The sequence below is a fragment of the Polypterus senegalus genome, chromosome 1, assembly GCF_016835505.1.
Source record: "Polypterus senegalus isolate Bchr_013 chromosome 1, ASM1683550v1, whole genome shotgun sequence".
NCBI classification, from domain to species: Eukaryota; Metazoa; Chordata; class Cladistia; order Polypteriformes; family Polypteridae; genus Polypterus; species Polypterus senegalus.
Window position 1 is genome coordinate 112,889,213 of NC_053154.1, and position 25,753 is coordinate 112,914,965.

A 25,753-nucleotide genomic window follows, 5' to 3' on the forward strand; every position below is an offset into this window, starting at 1 on the left:
AAGCATGTGCAAAAGATAAACATTACTGAAGTTTAACATTATGCTGAAAAATAGAGAATGTGTTTACTGGTTGAGCCTTCATGGCACTAGATGCAAGGCTAGAGGCTGCCCTCCATAGTTCATTTCAGGACCTATATGCTAAATGAGCACATCAGATCTTCTCATGACTTCCCTTGTAGAAAGCTGACAGTACGACAGCATTTCTGGCATTTAACATGGTCCTTTCTAAAATTCCACACTTCCTTTTCTAGACTTTTCAGTACACCTAGCCAAATACAAGATTATAGGAAAGTTCTTTTGGTAATTGATTATTGTGAACATATATTCATATATTATTGTGAATATATATATTTATATATATATATTGTGACTATATATTGGATGAAATTTATTGCAGGCCCAGTAATATTAGACAGATTATATGACTTCTCTGTCCTGGGAGTACATGGGAATTGGATAGTGGAGTTTTATTCTAGGGAAAGGAAAGTCCTATCTGCTCTCCTCACTTCGTTGTTACTGTTACCATACACAGGAAAAATAGTTGTTGTACATCAAATATATAACATGCAAATTATGCTGTATATTAAAAAGATAATTTAAGAATTTGAGAAAACTGAGTACAGTATATACAATCATTTAATATACATTAAAATATGAAACATTAAAAAAACATACAAACATTGACAAGTTACTATGCAAAGGTCAACATAATAAAACACATCATTTCACTACATTTACCAATTAATATTTAAATATTTGAAATCCAGCAGTGTAATTTACTTTTTGGTCTTTTCATAATGTTTCAACTGTTACAGTTAAATGACATTTAATTATATAGATTAAAACTGTTTTGATTAGGGGCTATGCAGCTTAATAGAACCTATATATTTACCTATACAATATAATTATTTACCAAATAAATAATTAATATTAAAAGCCTATAATTTACATAAAGTTTTAAATCATAGTGTTCTAGGGAAGTCTTTGTCAGCAAAACAATGTGTCATGGTCTACCCTATAAACCTTACTAATATTTTCAGCCTCCTTATTCATTGCATGGTTCCTGAACTACAGTATCAGTATTATGTCTAATAGTTCTTGAAATCTTTGTTCATAATATCCTACATAAAATCTTAAGCACCTTCCTTTTTGCTATTATAAGAACAAAAATCATTGTTTTTAATGCATGCTACACGCATTTAAATATCTTGATCATCAAGATATATGCGCATGAAAATAACTGTACTTGCATTTTTAATTTTTTGCTTTAAAATTCAGGATGTTCATATTTAATTCAGAAAATAGACACTTTTATTTTTTAGATGAAGATGTCATTGGAAAAAGACAATAATGTGCCCATAGTATAGCATATGAATACTGTATATCAAATTTAGCAAATAGCTTTCATTTTGATGTTGCATCCCTGTAAATTGAGATGTTCTGAAGTAAAAATAAGTTTATTGAGCTAGATGTATCATTACTTACTAAATACACAGGAAATCAGTATCGTCTGCACAATAACACAATTTATTATTTTTAAAGTGTTCTAATTGTATGGTCAAACCAAGTAATGTTAAGAAATTCAAATTGGTAATGAATTGTTATACAAATTACATTATAAAACAATTACATAAATAATAACTTAACTCACAATCACTTCAGTTTAAATTTTGATTTTTTAAAATGGGCTGTTAGCATTGTCTAAATTCTTTCTGTAAGATTTGCAGTGATCTTTGTTTTTCTTTTCCGCACCGTTCACAATTCAGTCTTCTTCTGTTTTGAAGTTATGAGAATGGTGTCCAAATATGCTACATTATTTTAGTCTTTACTAGATCTCATAAGCCACTTTGAAACTTTCCATTTTCTATTAATACACATTACCAGTTACCAATTACAGCAATCAAAATTACCATGACATTTGAGCTTTCTTTTCTCTTATTAAATACAGTATGTTATCTATCTGTGCAGTAGATTATTTACAATGACAGTCACAAACCTGGCTTTGTACAACATATTGAAATGTGGGAGTGAAGGGCTACATCAGAAGGGAGCATTTACTGCTAATTTCAATATGGAAAAAAATCAAACAAAGATTACTTATGCAATATGTTTGTTTCATAAGACCAGATAAAACTGGTCCCAAGTGTTACAGCACAATTGGTTGTTCCACCTCACTATGGTGCTCTACTGAGGACTTTGGAGAAAGGCAGACAAGGACTACTCCAGCAGAATATCACAAAGGGCCTGACAATGACACATCCACTCTAAGGTCTCATTTTAAGATCTGATGGAATAAATTAATAAAAATGACAAGAGACAACAATTGCCATCATGAGGGAGCTAGAAAAGAAAGAAAATTGGAGAGACTTGGTAATAGATGGTGAAAATGATTTAATAACTGCTACAATTATTAAACAGCAATATGAGGAGCCAGTGATGAGCCTGGAGTGTAAGTAAAACCTCACAAGGCAGAGACTTTCCCTCAGCATTATGCCACTATGGTGGTTCCCCTGCACTTGCAAAACAATAATCCCACCACATATAATTTTTGGTTTATTCAGGTTGGGAAGTTAATGATCTAGAAAAGGCAGAGTGATTACTTAAAATTTAAAAGCTAAAAAAAACTCTTGGAGAGTAATACAGTTTTGATGTTTGCTTTTCTTTCTGTTTTCCCCATTAATTATGTTGCTGCTGTTACACTTCTGCTTTTACATGTGTTGATGTGCTGGACCATTTTTATGTTGTGCTTTGTGGCTGACAATTTAAAGTACCTCTCATTATTAGCTGTTCTCCCCACTAATTAACATTAAACGTCTTTTTTTTTCTTTATCTTAATAGTACTTTTAGTTAGTTTAGCAACTAGTGTTCTTATGCTGTGCGTTTGATTTTTGATATTAAAGCAGCCATTAATTTAAAACAGTAGCTTAACCATAGAACCACATTCCAGCAGCTCCAACTCTCTCTCTATTTCAGTGCAGTGAGTTATGTAACAGCTTTATCTGTTTTTTGTGACCTTGAGATACATTTTTTAAATTCCCTTTTACTCCATTAACTGTTTTTCCATAAGCCATTCTCAGCTTCTTACTCTCCACCATCTACTAAAGTATTTTAAAATTTCTCACTTCACCTAATTAACATTCACTTATTTGATTGGACAGTTTTTACTCTTGTTAAATTTGTGTTTGTTTAAAAAAAGGGAAAGATAAAAAAGAGGCAAAGGATATAGAAAATGTTGCAGATGAATAGCATCTTAGAAGATTATTAAATTCAGTTGTAACATCTGAATCATCTATCCCAGTATATCAGTGTATTGCTGGGTCTGTATTGGATGAAAACAGCTGCCAAAGAATGGTGTGCATAGAAAAATGGCAAATTTGTTATCAGGTGATACAACTTACCTGTTTTATAGCTTCTAGATTCCAACTTCATAACTACTCTGTGTTAATGCAATTCTGGATTTTTTTACTGAATAGTTTTGATTCCATTTTAAATGTCTTTTCCAGTGATGTTTTATAAGTCCAGGAAATAAAATAGCTTCAATAGATTTTAGAGCTATTTTTTCTTTGACTGTTACATTTTTAATTACTTTATATTTACATTGAAAATATTTTTGACATAAAGTGTTGAGGGGAGGAAAGGAAAGTTTGATTAACAAAGAGCCCAAAGCAGTAGAGGTTCTGTGATGGTATTATTTCCTTAGGAAAATAAAGAGAGCTCTGATACTGGCAATTGAGTTTTAAAGGTGTGATTTGTTTCAAGCTGAAGACATAGAAGAATGACAGTTTTACATTAAAGTGGGTCATTATATTTTCTTGCTGCCACTGAAAAGTGACATTTTTACAAAGTGACAAGTTTACAGTTTGATAAATCAAATTTGTGCTGAATAATGTGTGCCTCACTGTCACCGATACTCTAATGTAATGCATTGTTTAAATTATATTCTGAAGCACAGCATACAAATTTTGTCCTATTAGCATTTAATTTTTTTCTAATCCTACACAGCCTTTTGAAAATCCATTAAAATAATCTCTTAGCTTTGACAACTATATAGTCATTGTTGGCTCTTTATATGATATTTTTAGGAAAAAGGATATTTTAAACCTGTACTTTGACCATCTAAATTATATGTAAGACTTTGTGCTTTGTAGTTATTTTTTTAATTTGCAGAAATAAACTGGATAAACAAGATTCCTTACTTAAGTTTTTTTTAAATCAGTGGATGTTTCTCATTTTATCAATGATGCAAACATTTTGCTAAGATATGCCCTAATAAATATCCGGTTCTTTCTTTTAGTTTTTTAATTATATCGTGGGACAGGGGCAGGTGTGGAAAAAGATTGATTGATTAATTTCCTTTAGTTACAACAGACTTCCTTTTTTTGAAGCCTGTTTAATTGAAATGCGGTATTTTATCCAGTGCTACTACGATTAAACCTACATTGTTATTATGTAATCTAAAACTGTATATTGTTTCAAGGCAATCCACTGACAGATATGACAATTGTTGATCTATTCATTTTCAGGTTTTTGTGGTTCAAGTTTAGTACCATAGTAAAGAGTCATGTTATTTTTGACCTTGTTCATTACTGTTCTAGTTTTGGATATTATAAAGAAATGCTTATTTTTATGCTGTTTGATACAGAGTGCTTTTTTGTGAATGATACCATCCAAGGACCTTTGTAATCAAAGTGTATGAATAGTTCTAGTAGAAATAACAAGGCCAAATTAAAGGACACTTATAAAGTGCATTATGAATGTCATAACAAACTACTTTGAGGGAAAAAAGTGTAATATGCTTTTTTGGTATGTTTACTTTATAGTGTCAATTAGTTTGTAGTTTACAGATTCTGGTCACCTTTCAATTTCAGTATCATTCTAATACTTTAAATGTGAGAAAAGTATCAGAGTATTATGATATATTAGGAGTTTGCTTTAGTAAAATTGTGACAGTTGAATTTAGTTTTTTAACATACTGCAAGCTACTTTGAAAAGGGTCCAGGTGTGTTGAAGAAATATAATGTTTTAAGTTAAAAAAATAAAGTCAAGATACAGAATTAAAGAGGAATAAAATGTATCATGTTTAAATTCTGGCCTGTGTTTTTCTGAAGTCTGAATGTTTTCTTATTGTCCACATACCTTTCATTTTTCCCCACCTTTACTCCTGTTTCTTCTTATCTCAAAGAATATTATGTTAGGCTATTTAGTAGGTTTAAGTTAGCATGGTATGAATGAGTATGGAAGTGTGCTTAAGTGTTTTGTGAAGAGGACTGGTATTTCATTCAAGGTTTATTTCTGTCTAGACCCTAGCTCTCCACAACCTTGCATTGGAAAAAGCAGGTTCAGAAAATCAACAGAACCTAGATTTGTATTATTTGTGCCATACTCTTCTCTTTTGTTACACATGCATAGAACACTCCATTCACAATTTGGCAAATATTCTGCATCAAGTCTACTCACTGTTATGTAAATACAGGCTTTCAAGGAACATGGTTAAAACACATGTTTACAAAATAGTTTTTTGCTATATTAGGTGGTTAAAAATTAATAGAACTTTTGATCATATACAATATCTACATGAGGATGCATTCGGTACTTAATGACATAGTATGCTGATACCATTAGAATGTAAGCTGCATAAGAATATGGCATTTAGTCTCTCTATTATATAAAAAAAAAACGCGACGAGATATGACCTCAGAAAGACACTTTCACGTTCCGCGAGACTTGACTTTGTGCCAAGAGATTTAGCCACGCCTGGTGCCGGAAAAAGACAAAGAGTAGATGACAAAGTAGAACAGCGTACGGAATTCAAAAACATTGGCCATGCGCATGCAAAGCAGGTTAGAGATAATAAAAGTGGGAAAATTTAAAAGTCTCAAAAAAATGATAGTAAAGATCACATTAACGAAAACAAATGGAAAATATTACTCAGTGAAATAATGGAATAGCGAAAAGAGATTGAATAGTGTTTCAAGATATCTGGGGGAGAAGAGGGACAAGGCAGTGAGACAAAAGGACAGCTGCTGTACAGGCTTTTAACACTAGAATTACCAGAGCCTACGAAAAAACTCGTAATTCCGTCCCACCTTAAACTGCTTCTTAAATCCCTTCACACCTCTCCGCCAGCACCCTTTGTCTTCTAAATGTGCTGATAAAGAGAAGCCGGCTATTCCATCCCCCCACCAATTTAGAACGTGCACAAACTTCTCTCAGCTCATGCCTTGATTGAGTATCTGGGAGTGAAGTGGAGTTTTAGAGTGGAAATAATAGATCGTTGTTTGGAACACACGCATTTCATGTCTGTTCCGTTTCTACAGTAATCTGTGTCAACACATTGTTAAAACAGAAACTTTTTTATATTCTAGTAGTAGATGACAAAATGTAGGCATAAACTATATAATGTATGAAGCCTGAAGTCCAAAGAGCAAAGAAACATTTTCACAAGAATAACACAATTGCACTTTTATTCAAACATATAACTGCAGAAACAAAAAGCCGCCTTAACATGCGACATTGACACCAGTTTACCGTAACTGACACCGTGGCTCAATAGACTCAGCCCCGCTTGAATCAAGGGGTCGCGGGTTCGATCCTGCGCCCCTCCGTTTTGAGAAGTAAACTGCTCTTGTCTTACTGTTTTAGAATACAAGCATACATTTGATTTCAGTCTGTAACAGCCTGTGCAGTTTTTGATCCTTGTAAAGGTTAGCTTTTTTTTTTTTTATTTACTTTACACTCTCTCAGTCGCGTTCAGAATCAATCCATACAACCCCATATGACACGGCTGTTTTCACTAAAGACGCGCTATAGCTCTGCAGTGTACCACGATGCATACTAACGCACAATCAACCCCCGGTTTGACACACAAACGCTGGCGAAGCTGCCTTCTTCAGTATCTCACCGTCACTTGCTTTTCGTTTTATTGAGTGTTCCTGCCAGTCCCGCATGTTGCTGTATGCTTTTTCTTTTGTACTACAGGACATGCAGAGGAAAGAATGGTAAAGACCAGTAACTTCGGCGCTATTTGCAATCATCAGACACTCCCCATCTGCCCGTGTCGTTCAAACACAGGAACATATATTGGTGTAAAAGTATAACAAAAGTGCACTTTTATTCAAGTGCACTTTTTCCATCGCTTTTCCTGTAAGAAGCAGTGTACACACTTCTCTCTATCCAGCATACAGCAACATGCGGGGACTGGCAGGAACACTCAATAAAACTGAATAAAAAGAAAATCAAGTGACGGTGAGATACGAAGAAGGCAGCTTCGCCAGCGTCTGTGTGTCAGAACTTTTTAGTATGCATCGTGGTACAACGCAGAGCTATAGCGCCTGTATTCTGTTTCTTTTGTTCTCGAGGGCGCGAGAGGAGAGAATAGTAAAGGGCAGTAAGTTTGGCGCTATATGCAATCATCAGACACTCCCCATCTGCCCGTTGTTTTGTTATACTTTTCAATACTTTTATACTGCTCAAACGGGCATGCTCAAAAAATACACGTGTAATGCCACGAAAAGTGCACGCAGACACTTCATTTCGCAAACAAAACAAGTGCACTTTTATTCAAAACTACCTGTATAACCGAAGAAAAAAGAAAGCAAGTTACAGTAGGCGATTGATATGACATCTTGCATGGTGCAATGCTAAGAAGTGCAGATTTTCATTCCGTGCTATATGAAATCATCACATTCAAATATTAACAGTTCCCACACACCCAAGGACCGTCCTTCCTACATTTACGACACGTGTACTTGTTGCCGTGTACACACCTCTCTGTGCTATGGTTTCTATTACACTGAATGAGCACCTAACACTGTACTTTCTTCCCTGGGGGAAGGTCCCGCATCAGAGAATTTCCAGTTCCTGCATAAATTCACACCCGATCTGACGCTGTTCGTTTTCAAATAATATTGCATTAGTGCGATTATATTTTCACATATATTGTCTCTTTCTTTCAGGTGTGTAATAGAAACCACAGCATAGAGAGAAGTGTGTACACTGCTTCTTACAGTAAAAGGCGATGGAAAAAGTGCACTTTTGTTATACTTTTACACCAATATATGTTCCTGTGTTTGAACGACACGGGCAGATGGGGAGTGTCTGATGGGGGGGGTGATTGTGCGTTAGTATGCATCGTGGTACACTGCAGAGCTATAGCGCGTCTTTAGTGAAAACAGCCGTGTCATATGGGGTTGTATGGATTGATTCTGAACGCGACTGAGAGAGTGAAAAGTGAATAAAAAAAAAAAGCTAACCTTTACAAGGATCATAAACTGCACAGGCTGTTACAGACTGAAATCAAATGTATGCTTGTATTCTAAAACAGTAAGACAAGAGCAGTTTACTTCTCAAAATGGAGGGGCGCAGGATCGAACCCGCGACCCCTTGATTCCCAAGAGGGGCTGAGTCTATTGAGCCACGGTGTCAGTTACGGTAAACTGGTGTCAATGTCGCATGTTAAAGGGGCTTTTTGTTTCTGCAGTTATATGTTTGAATAAAAGTGCAATTGTGTTATTCTTGTGAAAATGTTTCTTTGCTCTTTGGACTTCAGGCTTCATACATTATATAGTTTATGCCTACATTTTGTCATCTACTACTAGAATATAAAAAAGTTTCTGTTTTAACAATGTGTTGACACAGATTACTGTAGAAACGGAAGAGACATGAAATGCGTGTGTTCCAGACAACGATCTATTATTTCCACTCTAAAACTCCACTTCACTCCCAGATACTCAATCAAGGCATGAGCTGAGAGAAGTTCGTGCACGTTCTAAATTGGTGGGGGGATGGAATAGCCGGCTTCTCTTTATCAGCACATTTAGAAGACAAAGGGCGCTGGCGGAGAGGTGTGAAGGGATTTAAGAAGCAGTTTAAGGTGGGACGGAATTACGAGTTTTTTCGTAGGCTCTGGTAATTCTAGTGTTAAACATTCGAAGTACCGCATGAGATGTAGATCATGCAGCACAACAGCAGTAGCAAGCCACCAACTCATCGAGCAAAGAGGAAGTTAAAAAAAAAAGCTGTATTGGTTTCCCATTGTATCAACATTTAAGACAAGGCGTTCAACCGCCACATGCCCCCCAACCGGTTCACAATGGCACGTAACGGAGGTGGGGGGTTGCAAGAGAAACGAGCTGGGGGTAAAACTCCCTAGTATACTTAAAAATGAGCAAATAAGTCTATTGAATGAAGGTACAACTTAAGCTTCAAAAGATTTTTTCACTTTCCTCTGTAATAAAAATTAGGCTGATATTTTTTTAATTGTTGAATTTGTAACACTAACCTGTGGGTGATGTTTCACACCCATCTAAAGGAGAATTTCTTGAAGGCCAGCTATTATTGAAACTCAAATGTTTATATAATGAGAAAAAAATCAGTAAGTAAGGTCAGTGGAGTTACCAAGATGAGAGGGGGGTAAAGCAGTGTTTTTTATTTTGCTGTTGTGGACAGCGTGTTACTCATAGCAAGCTAATGTCCACTGTCTTACCTTCAAAACATTCAGCACAACAGACCAATGACATGCTCCTTCACAGGAAATACACATCAATGCAATAAGAACAAAGGTTGCCTTTTAATTTGGCTGTATTTGCAGAGTGGTCTGGACGCTCCATTTGCTTAACAACCATGGAAGTACAGAACAGGCATATTGGAATTGTAAGTTATTAGACAGGCATTACAATGTCTTAATGTATTAGATGACAATTCCTATTGAAGGATGACAGCGTCATTGGTCAGCTTTATGTGCCCCATGTGCAAAAACAATCAGCTATGTATGAGTGACATTGATTAAAAGCCCCTAAAAAATGGAATTAATAGAGGAAATATCAAAATTATTGACATAATAACTATGATCAGTTTTTTTTTAATACTCTTATTTATTTTGTACAGTCTATTAGTGTACTTTGTATTATTCAAAAGATGACAACAATAGGCTTGTCTTATTGGGGTTGTGACAGAAAATATATATTTAAAGTTGATTCTGTGTGAAACTATGATTTTTTTTATCATATCATCAGTTACACATGATGATGTATGTTATACATACAGTATTTTACATATTGTTTTAATGAAGAAAGACAACCATATTCTCCCTGTTTGTAATTACTGAAATAAGTAATTAATAATAGCAGTTTTCACTTCTTTATCAGCTTTTCTTTGGAATTACAGAGTAGCTTTGTGTTTTGGTGTCCTTCTGTTTTCCTAAATATAGTTTTCATGATATGTGTTTGCTTTGTCATATTTACAGAATTCCTTCTAGTGGTGATTTAAATTATGTCCTGTCTTGCCCTGTCCTGTATTCACATAACTTCTCCTCTGCTTCATTTTAAGATGTTCTGGGATCTTTTTTTTTTATTTTTTTATTTGCATTTGTAGTTTAAGCTTTTTATTGTTTAAAATTACTTTAGCAGTAATATTAATTATATACAAGATGTTATCCAGTAATGATAATTTTATATATAGGATGTTATCCAGTTTGTAACATAATTGGGTTTTATATGTTTCAGTCCCTCACATTTACACAAAACCTTATTTGTGCGCTCACTTTTTTACATATTTATCGTATTTCTATTGCTTAATTTAGCTTTTAAGCTCCTGCCTTCATTTCAGTGGCATCTATTAAATCTGCGTTTTTTTTTTTCAAACTTGGCATCAAGAACCTGCTAGCAGTACTATTGACTTTGACAACAGGGATTACTCAGCAAACAATGCATTAAGTAACAGGAAATAATCTCCAAAATGACTATTATGAATTGCTCTGCTCTAATTCATCATCTTATGTGAATGTCAAATTTTAGCCTATTTCCTGAGTCAGATTTATTAAGTAAATACTTTGTTTTGCAGACTCCTGCTGAACAAGCTAAAGTAAGAATGCAAATGGTTCTTCAGGCTGCAGGTAAGACGTATTCTACTGTATGTGCAATATTTAGTCTATTGACTGTTTTCGTTCTCCTCAGCTGGTATAATGGTATGCAGTGCAGAAACAAACAGGAAATGTCATAGACCGGAAATGTTTGCATACTAGCATAAAGCTCAGTTATTTTCAAATTACATTTTAAAAGTAATGTTACATTTCTGAAATATTAACAGATTTTCTGTAAAAGTACATAGTAGAAATTGACACTTCACTTTCCTGATACTTTTTATTTAGATTTTTCTTTCATTTGTATTTTGAGTTTCTACCCAGTAAGATTAATAACATTTTGTACCATTTTTAATATGAAATGGTCATTATCAATATTACATTTTTATATAATTATTTTCAAATTACAAGTAATTTTAGGTTATACTATGCATTTAACTTTGCTTAAAGTTAAAAATTAACAAACCGTATTAAGCTTAGAAAGACTTAGTTCTTGCCAAAAGTGCTGTTTCATTAAAAGACAGTGAACTTTAATATAATCTTTAGGTTTTCACTCCTTTGAATTTTTTGAATTGTTAGATTTTTTTTAAGTGTTATTATTTTTTTTGTTAAGAGTGTCTTTTTATATTCTTGTACTTCCATGTAGTGGTTGAAGGTCTGATTAAAGGACATTTATTGATTTTAAACTGCCAGCAGGTTTTAGAACTCAATCCTATATTCTTATAATATTGTAAACAATGCCACCTTCCTGTTATTTATGCTTTATTTAAAACATTAGCTTTTGTAATCCAGGGTCCTGTGTTTGGTACGTTCTAGTGTGTTATGATGATAATAGCTACTGTTTGGCACCATGTTTCTCTAAGTATTACCACAAGTGTATTATGATAAGGAGTAAGTAGTTGTATATATAGATTATGACTTTTTTCCCACACTTGATACAAATCAAAAGTATATTTACAGTTATGTTTTTGTTTACCTACTTCTTCTAATGCTGATTTAAATGTATGTTTTGTGATATCGGTAATTTTCATTAGCAATAATGTCTTGATTCCCACTTTTTGTATTTTGGAACTTTAGAAAAGAAAATGGCAATCTTTTAGTCACATCACTGTATGTGTGTTACTCTTTTCTAGTTGTTTTACATTATTCATTAATCACATAAAATCATGAAGAATATCCTTGCAAATCATTTTAAAGTAATATATGTGTGGCCATATCTTGGTTAACATTCACAATATTTTCAATAACAAAACAAAAACAGTCTCATATTTCATGATTTAAATTGTATATATTACTCTCTACATCTTTGAAGTGTATAATTATAAAACAGATGTGACAGCCTGAAGCTCAAAAAGCACAATTTGTTTATACTGCTCACAGCTGTCACCCTTCATTTTTTAATTTTACAGTTTGAAAATGTATTAAAGGTACTCTGAGTTATATATCATTCCAGCTCAGAACCTATGGAATTTGGAAGACATTTGAAGCTTATGGAACCTTCATTAAGAATGCTTTTGAAATAAGTACCATGCCTCCACACAATATTTGTTTTTTGATTCCTTGGTGGGGAAAAGCACACATATTTTAATCTCATACTGTTCTAGCTATAATCTTTCCAGCATTATCTTGAAGTGTTAAGTTGAGAAATGCTTACTTTGGGAAATGCTTGTTTTATGTATATTTTACACGTCGACTTTGAAGTTAAGTGTATACATGTCCGAGTTATAATTGTATCTGAAGGCCACAGAAATCTTTATTTATCTAGTGAACTACAATACTGTGTACTTTGGTGCTTAATATGTGAAAAAAAAGTATTTGTCAGATGTTAAAACACAGAGGTTTAGCAATGTTCAGTGCTTAGAGTCACCTTTATGTCTAATACCAAGGCTCCAGTTTTTGTCTTTCATTTACCCTGTTTAATTTTTCATTGGTGTACAACTCTTGCCAGTAAGGTTCAGTTTTTGAATTGAAGTTTGATTAAATCTCCTATGTTTTATCTGACAATTATTAGTCTAATGTTAATCAGCTACTTAGATTATGTAATTACAGCCCCTGCTTATTTAATACCGGGTAAAGTTTATGTGGCAGGTTATAAATAATTAGTTTCTGCTGCTTGCATAGGTTAGTATTGAATAGTCTTTCACCAGTGTTTGTTGTGTCTCTTTATGCACATCCCCATTATATGACCAGAAACCTGTCTGAATTGCATTGTAAATTATTTGTCACTTGAAATAATTGCATGCTTTGAGTATTTACAGAATCTCTAAATAGAAACATCTTTCAAATCATTTTAATACAGTGAATCTCTTGTTTCACACAGCTTAAAAATTAAGTCACCTATCAAGATATTCTGATTTGGAAACATTGCAAAGTAATGATTTATTTTTCTTCAGCAGATAACTAAACAAGTATGACATTACCAAAATCTTTTGGGTAGAGATTTAAATTGGTGCTAGCAGGTACCCATCAAGGTTCAAAGCTCACTTGGTATGTGTTTGTGAAAGAACAAGTGAAAAACATGTTTATTGAGAAAAAGTCTTGATGATGCATCAAATATAATCAAGTCTGAAGTGTTAATCAATAATTAGTTAACTGAGACTATGAAATCTGTAAACCGCCTGTCTAGAAATATGTGCACTTTTTGAAAATATTTAGCAAGGGAAAGCATTCAGAAATGTACAAAAGTATAATATTCTCCAGTTTCTGTCTATGAAGTAATATGGTTTGCTATTAGCTTGCCTTATTTTATTGTTACAGATGTTGTATTTGCTGTCAAAAATATGTTGAGGCCTTCAGAACTTAATTCTGTTTACCTATACTAAATTTACTACACTACTGTTTCACAGTACAATTCGTTCATTAGTTTTCCAAATTGGAATTTGTTGTATTTGGCCATATCCTTAGTGTCATTATTCTGGAATAATTCTATAGTTTTAAAAAGTTAACACTTTATTGAATCTGTTTTTATTTATTGCAAAAAAATAGCACTGCAGCTTTTTAATTTTCTTTTTTGTTGTCTCATTCTGTGTTGTTTTTCCCCCTTCTGGGTTTTATTTTTGAGCAGATGTTAAACAAGAGGTTGTTGAATGCTAATATTGCAACAGAACTGTGTGTTAGTCTGTCTTATGTAGACTTGCATGCAGCTTGCCAGTCTTGTTCTTCTATTTTGAGTCTCCAGAGATGCTTAAAGCTGGACCCTTTTCTTTTTTGTCACTCTATATGGACTCTCTCAAGTCAGTATAAAGCAGATCATCCCTTGGCTAAAGCTCTTCAGCTTTTGTTATTGGGCTCTGTAGGCCTGTAATTAGGCCTCCTGGCAGGCCTTGCAGGCCGGTTAATGGTCATATGGGGTTTGTGGGAGGCAGACTGGCTTTATATAAAGCCATTGTAGCGATATGTTTATGGGTCACTTCCTACCAGGCCCCTCCTTTGTCCTTGTGCCCCTTGGGCCGACAGAGAGAAGTTTCCCTTGACCGTGGACAGCTCAGTTTGCCACTCACAATCCATCCATATAATCCCTAGTGTAAACAGAGGATTTATCTGAGCTTCTGTCACTTGCTCCTCAAACCACTTGTGTCTGTTCTTTATAAAACTACAATGCTCAGAAAAGTAGCTTTCCTTAATTATATTTTGTATTTTTTAATTTTATGCTTCTATAGGCATCTTTAAAATAATACTACAAATTATGTGATTGTGCACTTAGTAGGTATTTTTTTTTTCCAATTTTAATGTACCTTTTACCATCATCATGACACCACCAATAGTATCTACTTTTTGAGCTGTTATGACTTTATCACATTTCACACTCCTATACACTCAAGCAGACAATATCATATTGAAATATATATGTTCATTTTAATGTCTACTTTAAAGTTATGCCTGAACAAATTGCACATTCTAGTTGGAACACATTTAGAGGAATGAAATCTAAAAAAAATCCTGCCACCATGCATTTTATTTATGTGTAAAGTATAAAGAGTTGCTCCTGAAAGAAAAATTAAGCATTGGTGTTTTGACTAATACTTACACAGTAAATAGAGGTATTAAGTGTTCTGAACTCAGCAGGAGCCTGAACTTCGAAATAGCCTATAACAGATGTGGTGGAAGAGACCACATACATAGACTGTATCATTTTACTCTGGTGGAACTAATGGGATCATTCAGTACTTTCAGAGGTCTGTTTTTATTCTACAAGCTGCTAAGTTAAATAAGATGCACACACTTTTTCTTAAAATCTTGCACATAGGAAGACAATGAGAATGACTTATGTGCAAAGATTTTATATACCAGATGTATGCATGTTTCTGTGGAAAAATAATCATATCCAATGTGTACATTGCTTAATTTACAATCTAGTCAGAATACATTTTAGCTCTTTTGTATATTATTTACGTATCAATTAAGAGTATCTTCTTTTTAAAGATGTTATGTTATTTTTTTTGGTCCTGTATTAAGAACAAAGAAAATGCACACTTGTCATATATGTCACTTTCAAGAATTGTTCACTGCATGAATTGATATACTGCAATACAAATACACATTAACTTTAATATTGTTGATCAGATGAGTCTAAATCCAGTGATATAAAAGCAAACCTTTCTAACTCGGAAATGTAAATAGATTCTTTTGTTTGTTTAATTTGTGATTTTTAGTGTTTTATTTTAGACTAAGTGCGTTCAGTGCATGTGAGAAAAGATAAGAAATTTCAATCAATTAAAAAAAATGAGTTAATAAAGGATAAAAGATTTGTTCTTTATTTTGAGAACATTGCTTAGTATCATGACATGTCCATTAAGTTGTTTGTATTTACTGTAAAAACGATGTAAAAGGTTCCAAATTATGTCGTTTTCAGTTTTGTCAAAAACTTAAATAGATTTCCTTTGTAAATCTTGTCAAGTGTTTAGTTCAGTCTGTAATTCTGGTTATTTATTGATAGGTTTGGTTTGTCTGGAGTACGTTCTTGTTTACTTTACAGTTTCTGCCATAGGATGTAATTAAATATGAAAAAAGACCAGAGAGCTCCATGGTACTAATCATCTAAAAAGATTTACTGTTGACATTTAGTCTTTAGTAATTAGTAGTAGCATTTTAAAATTGCAAGCTTTTCATTTAATTATTTTTAATAGCTGATTTTTTTTTTATTTATAATATTTATGACCTCAAAGGCAGTATTTTTTCTTTAAACATTAAAAGTCACTAAATTGCATGTCCTTTAATGTTTCTATTGTTATTTATAAAAATTGATAGCTATTAAAATATCTTCCAATATCTTGAGCCTCAGAGAATTAATATTTAAATAACTTTTCTGCTGAATTTTGCTTATTATTTAAATATGTTTGTATTTTTACAGCATACTTCATAATTGTTTCAGTTGATTAACCTAATGCATGACAACAACCCATACTGAACAAGATCTGATTTAATTTTTGTCTTATATGGCACCTTTTATGTGGCTGGTATGATGGTATAGTGATTAGCACTGCTGCCTCACAGGTCCAGCATCCTGGGTTTGAATCTGGCACCTGATCACTTTCTGTCTGGTCTCTACTCATTCTCCATGTGTCTTCATGGATTATTCTACAAGTGCTCCAGATTTCTTCTAATGTCCCAAAGGCTTTGATGTTAGATAGACTGGCAGTTCTCACTGGCTCCAATGCTTGTGTGTGTATGTATGTATGTATGTATGTATGTATGTATGTATGTATGTATGTATGTATGTATGTATGTATGTATGTATGTATGTATGTGTGTGTGTGTGAGTGAGTGGGCAATGTAATGTACTTGGCACTCTGTCAAGAACAGGTTCCTGTCTTCCACCCAGTGCTGCCAAGGTAGGCTTCAGTTGTCCATGACCCTAAATTGGATTGAGTTTGAGAATGTTATCTTTCACTGTGTGCAATCTGACACACCACTTAAAACAACAAGCAAATGCAGTGTAACAGTGCCAAAGAAAAAAGGAACTAAACTAGATATAGTAAAGTAAAAGTGCCGGAAGTAAAATCACATCGGTTATTAATTGTGTTAAGTATTAAATGTGATTTGAGGCAGAACAAAGAGAAAATAAAAGCAAGGAGAAGATATTTGTGAACAAGCTAGCAGAACTTCCTTGTCATTCTGAGAATGTTGCTTAATAAAGGGAAAAAGCATCTTTCATGTATATTTTTAATGTTAAGTACAATGAAGCCAATCAGATTTTTTATTTATTTATTTTTATCTGTGAGACGTATCTTCCTAATGAGTAGCAAATATATAGAATGCATATTTTAGTTTTTTAGCGCACTCTTACCACAGAATAAGATATAATAAAATGTCAGTAACTTTCTTAGTAGAAAAGAAAAAAATACTGTGAAATATTTCCAAGTTCCATATAAAAAGAAGTGAACACATTTTTCTTGCTGTTACCATTTTTAAATAGCATCTGTTGATTACTTTGCATGTGTCTCTAGAAGGTATGCTAAGTCTAAAACTGAATTTATTTTTTCTTGACAAGCAGTGGCCTTGTCAGATCAGTATTTTCAGCCACATGGTGCCAGAGCGATTTCTCCCCGTTTTCAATATGCAAAATTACCATAACACAAAAAGGAATTATTTTTAATTTGCTGTTTTCCATAATTTAGCAGCATATGGTATAAACGATTTTGATGCAAATGTATGTGCTAATTATTTGCAGATGAATCTTACAGACAGGCTATTGATGTTAAATGAAAGCAAATTTGCCATTGCCTTAAATTTTGCTAACCATTTACTGTTAAGTAAACTTTGCAAAGTAATTTAATTATCTATTTCTGTCTGCTGTAGATCCAGGGCTTTTAAATGGTTTTTGTATATGCTATGAACTGCATGTGGAACACATTTCCTGATTATATAGGAAATTATTCAGGGAGGAAGCATTTACTGCACTCACTAAGGTATTTTTCACACCTCACTAACTCTCTGTGTTTTGGGAAGATGTCCAAGTCATCTCTTACTTTGTTTGCTTTGGACAACAAAAATGTTTGTTTTACTCAAAGGGTAATGCAATTTCTGACACACATCCTCTGAGAATTGACAGCATATTTGACTTTGGCTAAGTGGTTTTAATAAACCATTTGTATAAATTGCTTTGGAATAAAGCAGTGTTTACAACTATCGATCCTCACAAGGACACATTAAATTATCCGCACATCCAGTTGTGCTCATAAGTTTACATACCCTGGCAGAATTTGCGAAATATTGGCCATTCTTTGTAAAATAAAGTATTCGTGCAGAAAGCTTTCATTTTAATTAGGGAGTAAGGTGGGGTAATTTATTATCACATAATGGTGTGTGTCCTGTGCACTTTTTAAATCATAATGATAACTGAAATCACTCAGATGGGCCTGATAAAAAGTTTACATAGCTTTGAATATTGGGGCTGATAATATACACACAAGTTGGCACACACAGGTTCAAATTAAGGAAGAGTGTTCACACCTGTAACTTCTTTGATTGTAATCAGTGTCTTTGTATAAATAGTCAATTTAAATTTATCCTGAGCTGCACTGACTTTGCTGGATACCGAGCCATGTCGAATGACTATCAATAGTTGTAATATAAAATATAATGTGTGAACAATATTCATCCACCCTGTAGTATAGCATTTTTCGAAAGCTAGGGTGTATCGCAACAGTATCAAGTTGAATGCAGAATTCATCTCTAGATGTCACATTATTCCATTGTAGGGCACATATGCCAGTTAAATTGTATGCAACAGCAACCATAGTAAATTCAGTTGTCCATCAACCTATTCACCAAAAATACGCTCTTTAAAATACAGAAGGAAAACTGAGAACCTGAAGAAAATCTTTATGGACACAAGGAGAGTATGCAGACTGCAGACAAAGTGTAATTGGGCCAGGACTCAAATTAAATATTTTGAGCAATAAGAAACTATATTATTATCTTACAATTTAGGAAGTAGGAAGTACATGCCTTTAAATATAGTCATCCTTTATATATTTTATGAATGTACAGTACATTTTAAAATTTTAACTGAAGACTGAAATTTACTCTAATAGTTATTCAATTATCCTGATAGTTAATTGGCAACAGTCGCATGTCTTCGAGAGTAGTTTTATGTTTACGTTTCATTTTAATGATAGATTTACTACTTGGGATTAACATAGAGAAGAATGCCTAAAATATACTACTCCTTTTTTTTTTCATCTTTATATGTAATGAATCTTTAGAAAAAATACAGAAGAAGGTTGTTTTTTCTCTGTAATGTGTTGTCATTACCTAAAAATCATAAAGCTTTTGAATATTTTGATTTTCTATTTAAAACCTGCATTACTACTATAGATGACAGAACATACATACAGGTCAAATTAAATTTCAGTTTCTAAAGACTGTGTGACCTTAAGCATTGCCTGTACACTCTCTGCTCATTATAATGTACACAAGTACTATTACATGTGAAAAATTTCTGGTAGTGGAATGCTGCCAAAGTTAATTTTGAAGCAATTAGGACTGTTCCATTTCAAGCTCTTTAATACTGTTTAGTATGTCATGCACACATAATTATTGCCACTATGTGTGTGTGTTTAAAAATGAAAAAAATATGTAAAGTTAATTCTGTTGTAAATAATAAAGGAAATATTAGAAAAGTTGTTTCTTTGTTTTTTATTATTGAGTAGTTTTTCCCTAATATCTTTTTTGAGAAGTATGTTAGTTCAGCTCTTCACAATTTTTTCTATACGTATAGCACACACTTTAACACACTTGTATATTTTATGATAAAATATATGTATTTAATGTTTAAATAATATATATATATATATATAATTTACTGTTTTTATGTCCAAATGGTGTTTTTTTAATCAATCGTATGCAATATATTTTGCTGTTTAAAGGTATTTTAAAGCTGGCTTGATAAAAAGGCCCCTTTGTTTCAAATGACTTTTGAGCATTTAATATGACCAAATAATTGTGCCATCCCAATTTCTAATAGCTGTATTTGCTTATGTTTTCTTTGTTGATCAAAATGAATGAAATTAGAATAAACAACCTCTAAGTCATTTGTAATCAAGGACTGATTAATGGAGTTTAGTTTCATGGCCATTATTCATTCAAGAACACCTGATATCTTTCCCATAAACAAATTGTGTTTGTCTAAATTAAGAAATTAAATGAAGCATTTGATGAGTTTATGATTGACCCTTCCAACTCCAGACCCATTACTCAATGTCGTTATCATACAAAACTATTTGACTAATGTACTGTCAAAAGAAGCATGTGGATTTATTATAGTTTCTGATTAATGTGTACCCTGCGCCAAACTAGATTTTAATAATTTTTTGATTCTCATCCCAGCAGTCAAAGAGGATGTTCATCTTTGATGAAATGTTTTATGCCCTTGCAGATTGAAAGGTGATTATGAGCTGTTGACTTGCATGATTCTCTGTAGCAGTTGAAAAGTATTTTATGTGGATGTTTAATGAATTTTCCTGAGGAGCAGCAAATCAGGTTGCATAAATGTCTGTCTCTGTTTCTTCAGGCTGAATTTTAAAGAGTTAGATAACCTAGTGTTGGATGTGAATGGCAGGCAACGTGTTAAGAAAACCATTATTACTAATGACCATTGCATGTTCTGGTCAGTACTGTAAATCATTTCATGTATTCCCCGTGATTAATGTATTCTGAATCCAGATAGTTAAGTCAAGCAAATTTTGCCTCTTTTTGCTTATTTACGTAGCTCTTATTAAAATCTGACTGGCCTAGCCTTTTGATTTTCTGTAAGAGTATCTATTATTGTGGCTATTTAACTGCAGTGCGATATGTTCTTGTCTCTATTACTTTGTAATTTGTTTGCCAGAGTTTAATTACCTATAACAATACAAGATCAGGAAATCGTATCAATGAAACATTTTTTTAAAAAAACTACATGCGATTTATGTAGTATTTGTTGGTGTAAGATCATTTGAAAATACATTCCTTTTTTTACATTTTACTTAAACATTTTGAATTCCTGTTCGTTCCTTCACAGTTTGGGGTACCCCCCACCATTAATGTATTCCTTATTTAACAGTGCTTTTAAACAAAAATTCACTGCTTGTTTATTTTTATATTTATATATTACAGTGTCACCTTAAGTTGAAGCAATCTATGAATCTGGTTAACCATAATAAAAACAAATGAGTATTTTTAGCTATTAAACTTTGTAAATCAAATAACTTCCAATGAAAAGCCCCCATAGAACATTGCCTTAATTATAGTTCATATTGCATGGTCTACTATAAGTTCTTTTAACTCATATTTTGTAATTTGAACCACAAAAGTATAATTCCTAAAGTTTTTAATTACTTTAAAATAAGATTAAGTAAATTTACTCATTTTATTATTCAATAACTCATCATTTCTATCACTTTGTTTTAATGCCTTTTGTGAAAGAAAATTGCAAAAAAGTTTTCAGTAGCATTAAAAACGAAAGGATGTAAAAATGGTTTAGCATGTGTTTTTTTAGTGCCCTTGTTAAGATGTGTAGTCATACAAAGATGAAAGAAAAAGTATGTACTCAGCAGAAAGCTATCAGTTAGTTTTAACATAAAATCTTCATGGTTTGCAATACAATGTGAGTGTGATACAAAGTTGATACATATGTACTAATTTGACCTGTTTTTATTGAATGTTATATTATGTGTGTTTTATGTTTAGCCTGATGTAGATAGTTTGTAATGTAGTATAAAAGAGTCTTGTAGATTTCTTCCATCCATTCATTTTCTGAAGGTTGTTTGCACATTACACTGTTTCAGTAAGCCATAATCTATTCTAGCTGTACAAGAATATTTTGCTAAGGCCTTCAGCAATGTCAGTAACCCCACAAAACATCTTGCAAAAAATAAAATAACATAAATGATGAAGTGTTATCTCCTAATCTACCTGGCATTAAATATTTGAAAGCTTTGCTGGCACTACACTTTTTATAATGAAGACAGAGACATCACCAGCTCTAACATAACGGTTGTACAGTGCCAAAAACAATGCACATAACAAAGATCAATAGCATTCCTCAAGAAAATGTATACAGTATCTGTCAGTGGTTCTCTATACATCAGAGTTGGGATGCTTCCACATAGTGAGAGTCATTTAGTTTTCATTAAGAAAGGGAACATAGATTTTACATCAAAAGTATTACACCCTTCTCCTTTCCTTTGTATACAAGAACATGAGAGGTAAAGAGATTAGGTGATCTTAATAGATTAACCATCCTTTACTTTCTATATTTTGTGTGTTTGTGTACAGTACATGGAGAAAATGCATTGTCCTGCAATTTTTGGTCTGTTTTTGGATATTGCTTTTGGTCAGGGCTATTGAAGTGCTTATGGGTTTTATATATTATTATGTAATATAGCACTGGGTTTTATAAATGAAAAGTAAAATAAAGCAAAAGCAAAAACAAAAAAGAAAACATGCTGTTGTAATGTTCTGCATTTAGAACGCTGTTGTAATGTTCTGCATTTTGAAAAAAAAATCATATAAATAAATAAAGCCAAAATGATTAAAAGAAGAAAAAAATAAATGCTGAGATTTCATATTTGTAATTTCAATATTCTTTCTTATTCTCAGAAGCCCCCAATTAAATTAAATGAACTTTTGCTCTTTGTCAGTTAGTGTATTTTGAATTTCATCAGACTTTCAAATAATAAAAGGCCATTTGGCCTCTTTCTCTTTCTCTCGTGGGGTTGTTTAGTTTTGTTAAGCAACACTTGCTTGTATGAAACGTTGCTTGCTTTCAGTAATATCAATAAAAAGTGTGTTGTCAGTCAGTATAACATTTTATATACTTCTTATTTGTTTTGATTCTTAAAAGATAGCAGGTGCACAGTTTACAAGTCAGGATTATAAAAGTAAAAGATAGAATATATAGTCTGACAGGAATGCTAAAAAGAATTGTCTGCATATTGCCAGATAGGTTTCGTGCACCACCAAGCTAGCAATTCACACCTAGCATTCAAGAGGTAGAGTAACTTGAAGAACTATGACTACAATGTATGCTATTATGCTTCTTGAGTATTAATGTAGTATTGGAAGACATCTTTATCTCCTCTCATTAAACATGACTATTCTTAATATGATAATTGGACTACTCATCTGTGAATGCTAAAGCCTCGTAGTATTAAATGTAATGTACAGACGGTAATGTGATTAGTTCATGCCATTCATCTTGGGTTTTCTGGTATTAATAACTATATTAATGAGTTTATAACTAGTGCATACCGTGTAGGAGTTGGAGAAGTATAATTGTGCTCTGCTAAATTACATTTTATTAATAGCTATTATTTCATTCTAACTGAAAAGTTAATCAGGAAAGAAATGTTTTAGAAGTCTTTTAATCCTGGTTTTTACTAAGTTCTTGGTACCTAAAACTGGATTATATGACCAGGAATGTTCTTCAGATATTAGCCTTACTCATTTTTTTAGCTGCAAAGTAAAGAATCATACTTAGTTCTGAATCCAAATGGAATATAAGTTTATGGATAGATTATCTTTAAGTAGTATAGTGTGTTTTTTGCAGTATAATTTGCAAGCTATATCTGGAATATGAGTTATGTGGAAAGACTGAAGGAGCTGTGATCTGTTAGAAGTACTTACACTTATGAGGAGAATAACTAAAGTGGATGCAAGCTGTTTCTTTAAAGTAGGTTGTTTAACGAGAAGGTGGAGGCACAACTGGAAGCTGGTTAAGCAGAGATTTCACACAAATGTTAAACCTCTTTTCATTCAAATATGTGTAAATCTCTAGAACAGCTGCCTAGCAGTATGGTTGTAAATAGCTCTTTGGGTTTCTGTATACTTCAACTCAGTATTGCTTTGAAACACTGGCTGAAATGGAACTGATATACTAGAAGAAATTTTGATAAATATTAATTTAGAAACACAGCCTTTTAATGTTTATTGCTTAACATATACCAATATTGTGCCTTCATTTTTTAAAATTGCTCTTTTTATTTAACTTTATATGACTTAAAATAAGTACGGTAAATAAATAACATTCTTCAACTCCCTTTTGCAGTAATTTTGTTTTTCTGATGCTGTTCAATGTATTTTACCAGTCTTCTGCCTTTTCTGTCTAACCAGTCCTTTAAAAAGTTTGCAGTGATATTTTAGAGTGCCATTTCTTTAAGCCAGGGCCTCACAGCTTGAGCCTATTCCAGTAGCACTGAGTGCAAGGGCAGGATCCTCTACTGATTGGGTGCTAGTCCTTTGTGTGATACTGTCATACACGCACCCACACACACTCTCAAATGGGTTTAAAAATGAACAAGAGAATCTTTGCCAAACTACACTGTGGAATAACGTGAGCTAGATGGATTCTTTTATGTCCAGTGACAGTACCACAACAAAAGATTATGTCAAATATATTTATGTTATATATTCATTTATTTCTTATTCACTCATTTCACCTTATTTATTTTCCCAGCAAATTGGCATACTTTGTAACACTGACACATTACACATCCAGAATCCTAGGTTTGGGTTCTGTATGTTGATATTTTCCCTGTAGAGTTTGTTTGCAAGGGCTACTTCCAGGTGGTCTGGCTTTCTCTTTATTTTAGCTGCAACATAGGAAAAATTACCTAATGATGTAAATAATTTTTATTTTATTTTATTTTTATTAATTTTATTGCAATCATTCCATACAAATCAATCAATTTTTACAAAAAGTAAAACTGAGTTAAGAACAAGTCAACCTCCACCTCTGAGAGAGAGAGCAAGGCAAACAGCGTAAAATGTAAGGCTTGTAAATGTTCCTAAATTATTAAGTTTGATAAGCCAATAGAGATGAATGCAGAAGACAAAGAAATACAGAAATAATTGCTTCCTCTGTGCTTTAAGAGCTTATTTTAAAATATTACTGATTAGATCCTGCCATGTTTTGAAAAAAGTCTGAACAGATCCTCTAACTGAGTATTTGATTTTTCCAATTTCAAATAGTATAACACATCGGTTTCCCACTGACTTAAAAGAGGAGAGTTTGGGTTCTTCCAGTTTATCAGAATAAGTCTGCGTGCCAAAAGTGTAGTGAATGCAATCACAGTTTGTTTGTCTTTCTCCACTTTAAACCCATCTGGAAGAACCCCAAACACAGCTGTTAATGGGTTAGGAGGGATTGTGAGACCAAGGCTGTCTGAGAGGTAATTAAAAATTTTTGTCCAGAATAATGTTAATTTGGTGCAGGCCCAGAACATGTGACCCAGTGAGGATGGGACTTGATTGCAGCGTTCGCAGGTTGGATCATGCCCTTGGAGAGTTTTAGACGAGACAGATGTGCTCGATATATAATTTTCAGTTGTATAATTGTATGCTTTGCGCATATGGAGCTCAAGTGAATTCTCTGCATTGCTACTTTCCACTCCTTTTCTGATATATTAATTGAGAGATCTTTTTCCCAGTGTCCTCTTGGATCTTTGAAAGGAGGGATTGTAAAATGATTTTATATATTGCAGAGATGGTTTCTGAGTCCTTGAGATTGAGCAATATTTTTCCAGCATGGATGAGGGTGCAAGATGAGGAAAATCTGGAAGGTTCTGTTTAACAAAGTTCCTGATTTGAAGATAGTGAAAGAAATGTGTAGCTGGAATGTTAAATTTGGAATGTAATTGTTCATAGGATGCAAAGACGTTGTCTATATAAAGATCTCTAAGCAAGTTAATTCCAAATTTTTCCAGATATTAAAACTGCATATGTTTGTGAAGGTTGAAAGAGGTGGTTCTCTTGCAGAGGTGCCACAGATAAAAGCTTCTCCGTCTTAAAATGCTTTCTACATTGGCTCCATATTCTGAGTGAAGCACAATTGGGTTATTAGTATATTGCAGATAACTTGCGTTTATTGGAGCACAGAGCAGGGAATATAAAGAAGTACTGTTGGATTTTACT

General features: G+C 33.1%; 1 protein-coding gene across 1 annotated transcript in view; it reads left to right on the forward strand.

The window, feature by feature from the left end:
* rsrc1 (arginine/serine-rich coiled-coil 1) overlaps positions 1-25,753 on the forward strand; it is a 474,039-nt gene that overhangs the window by 255,715 nt on the left and 192,571 nt on the right. The window contains exon 6 of the mRNA XM_039756272.1: positions 10,840-10,891. Within this exon, the coding sequence (XP_039612206.1) occupies positions 10,840-10,891 (52 nt within the window). The remainder of the gene's footprint in view (positions 1-10,839; positions 10,892-25,753) is intronic.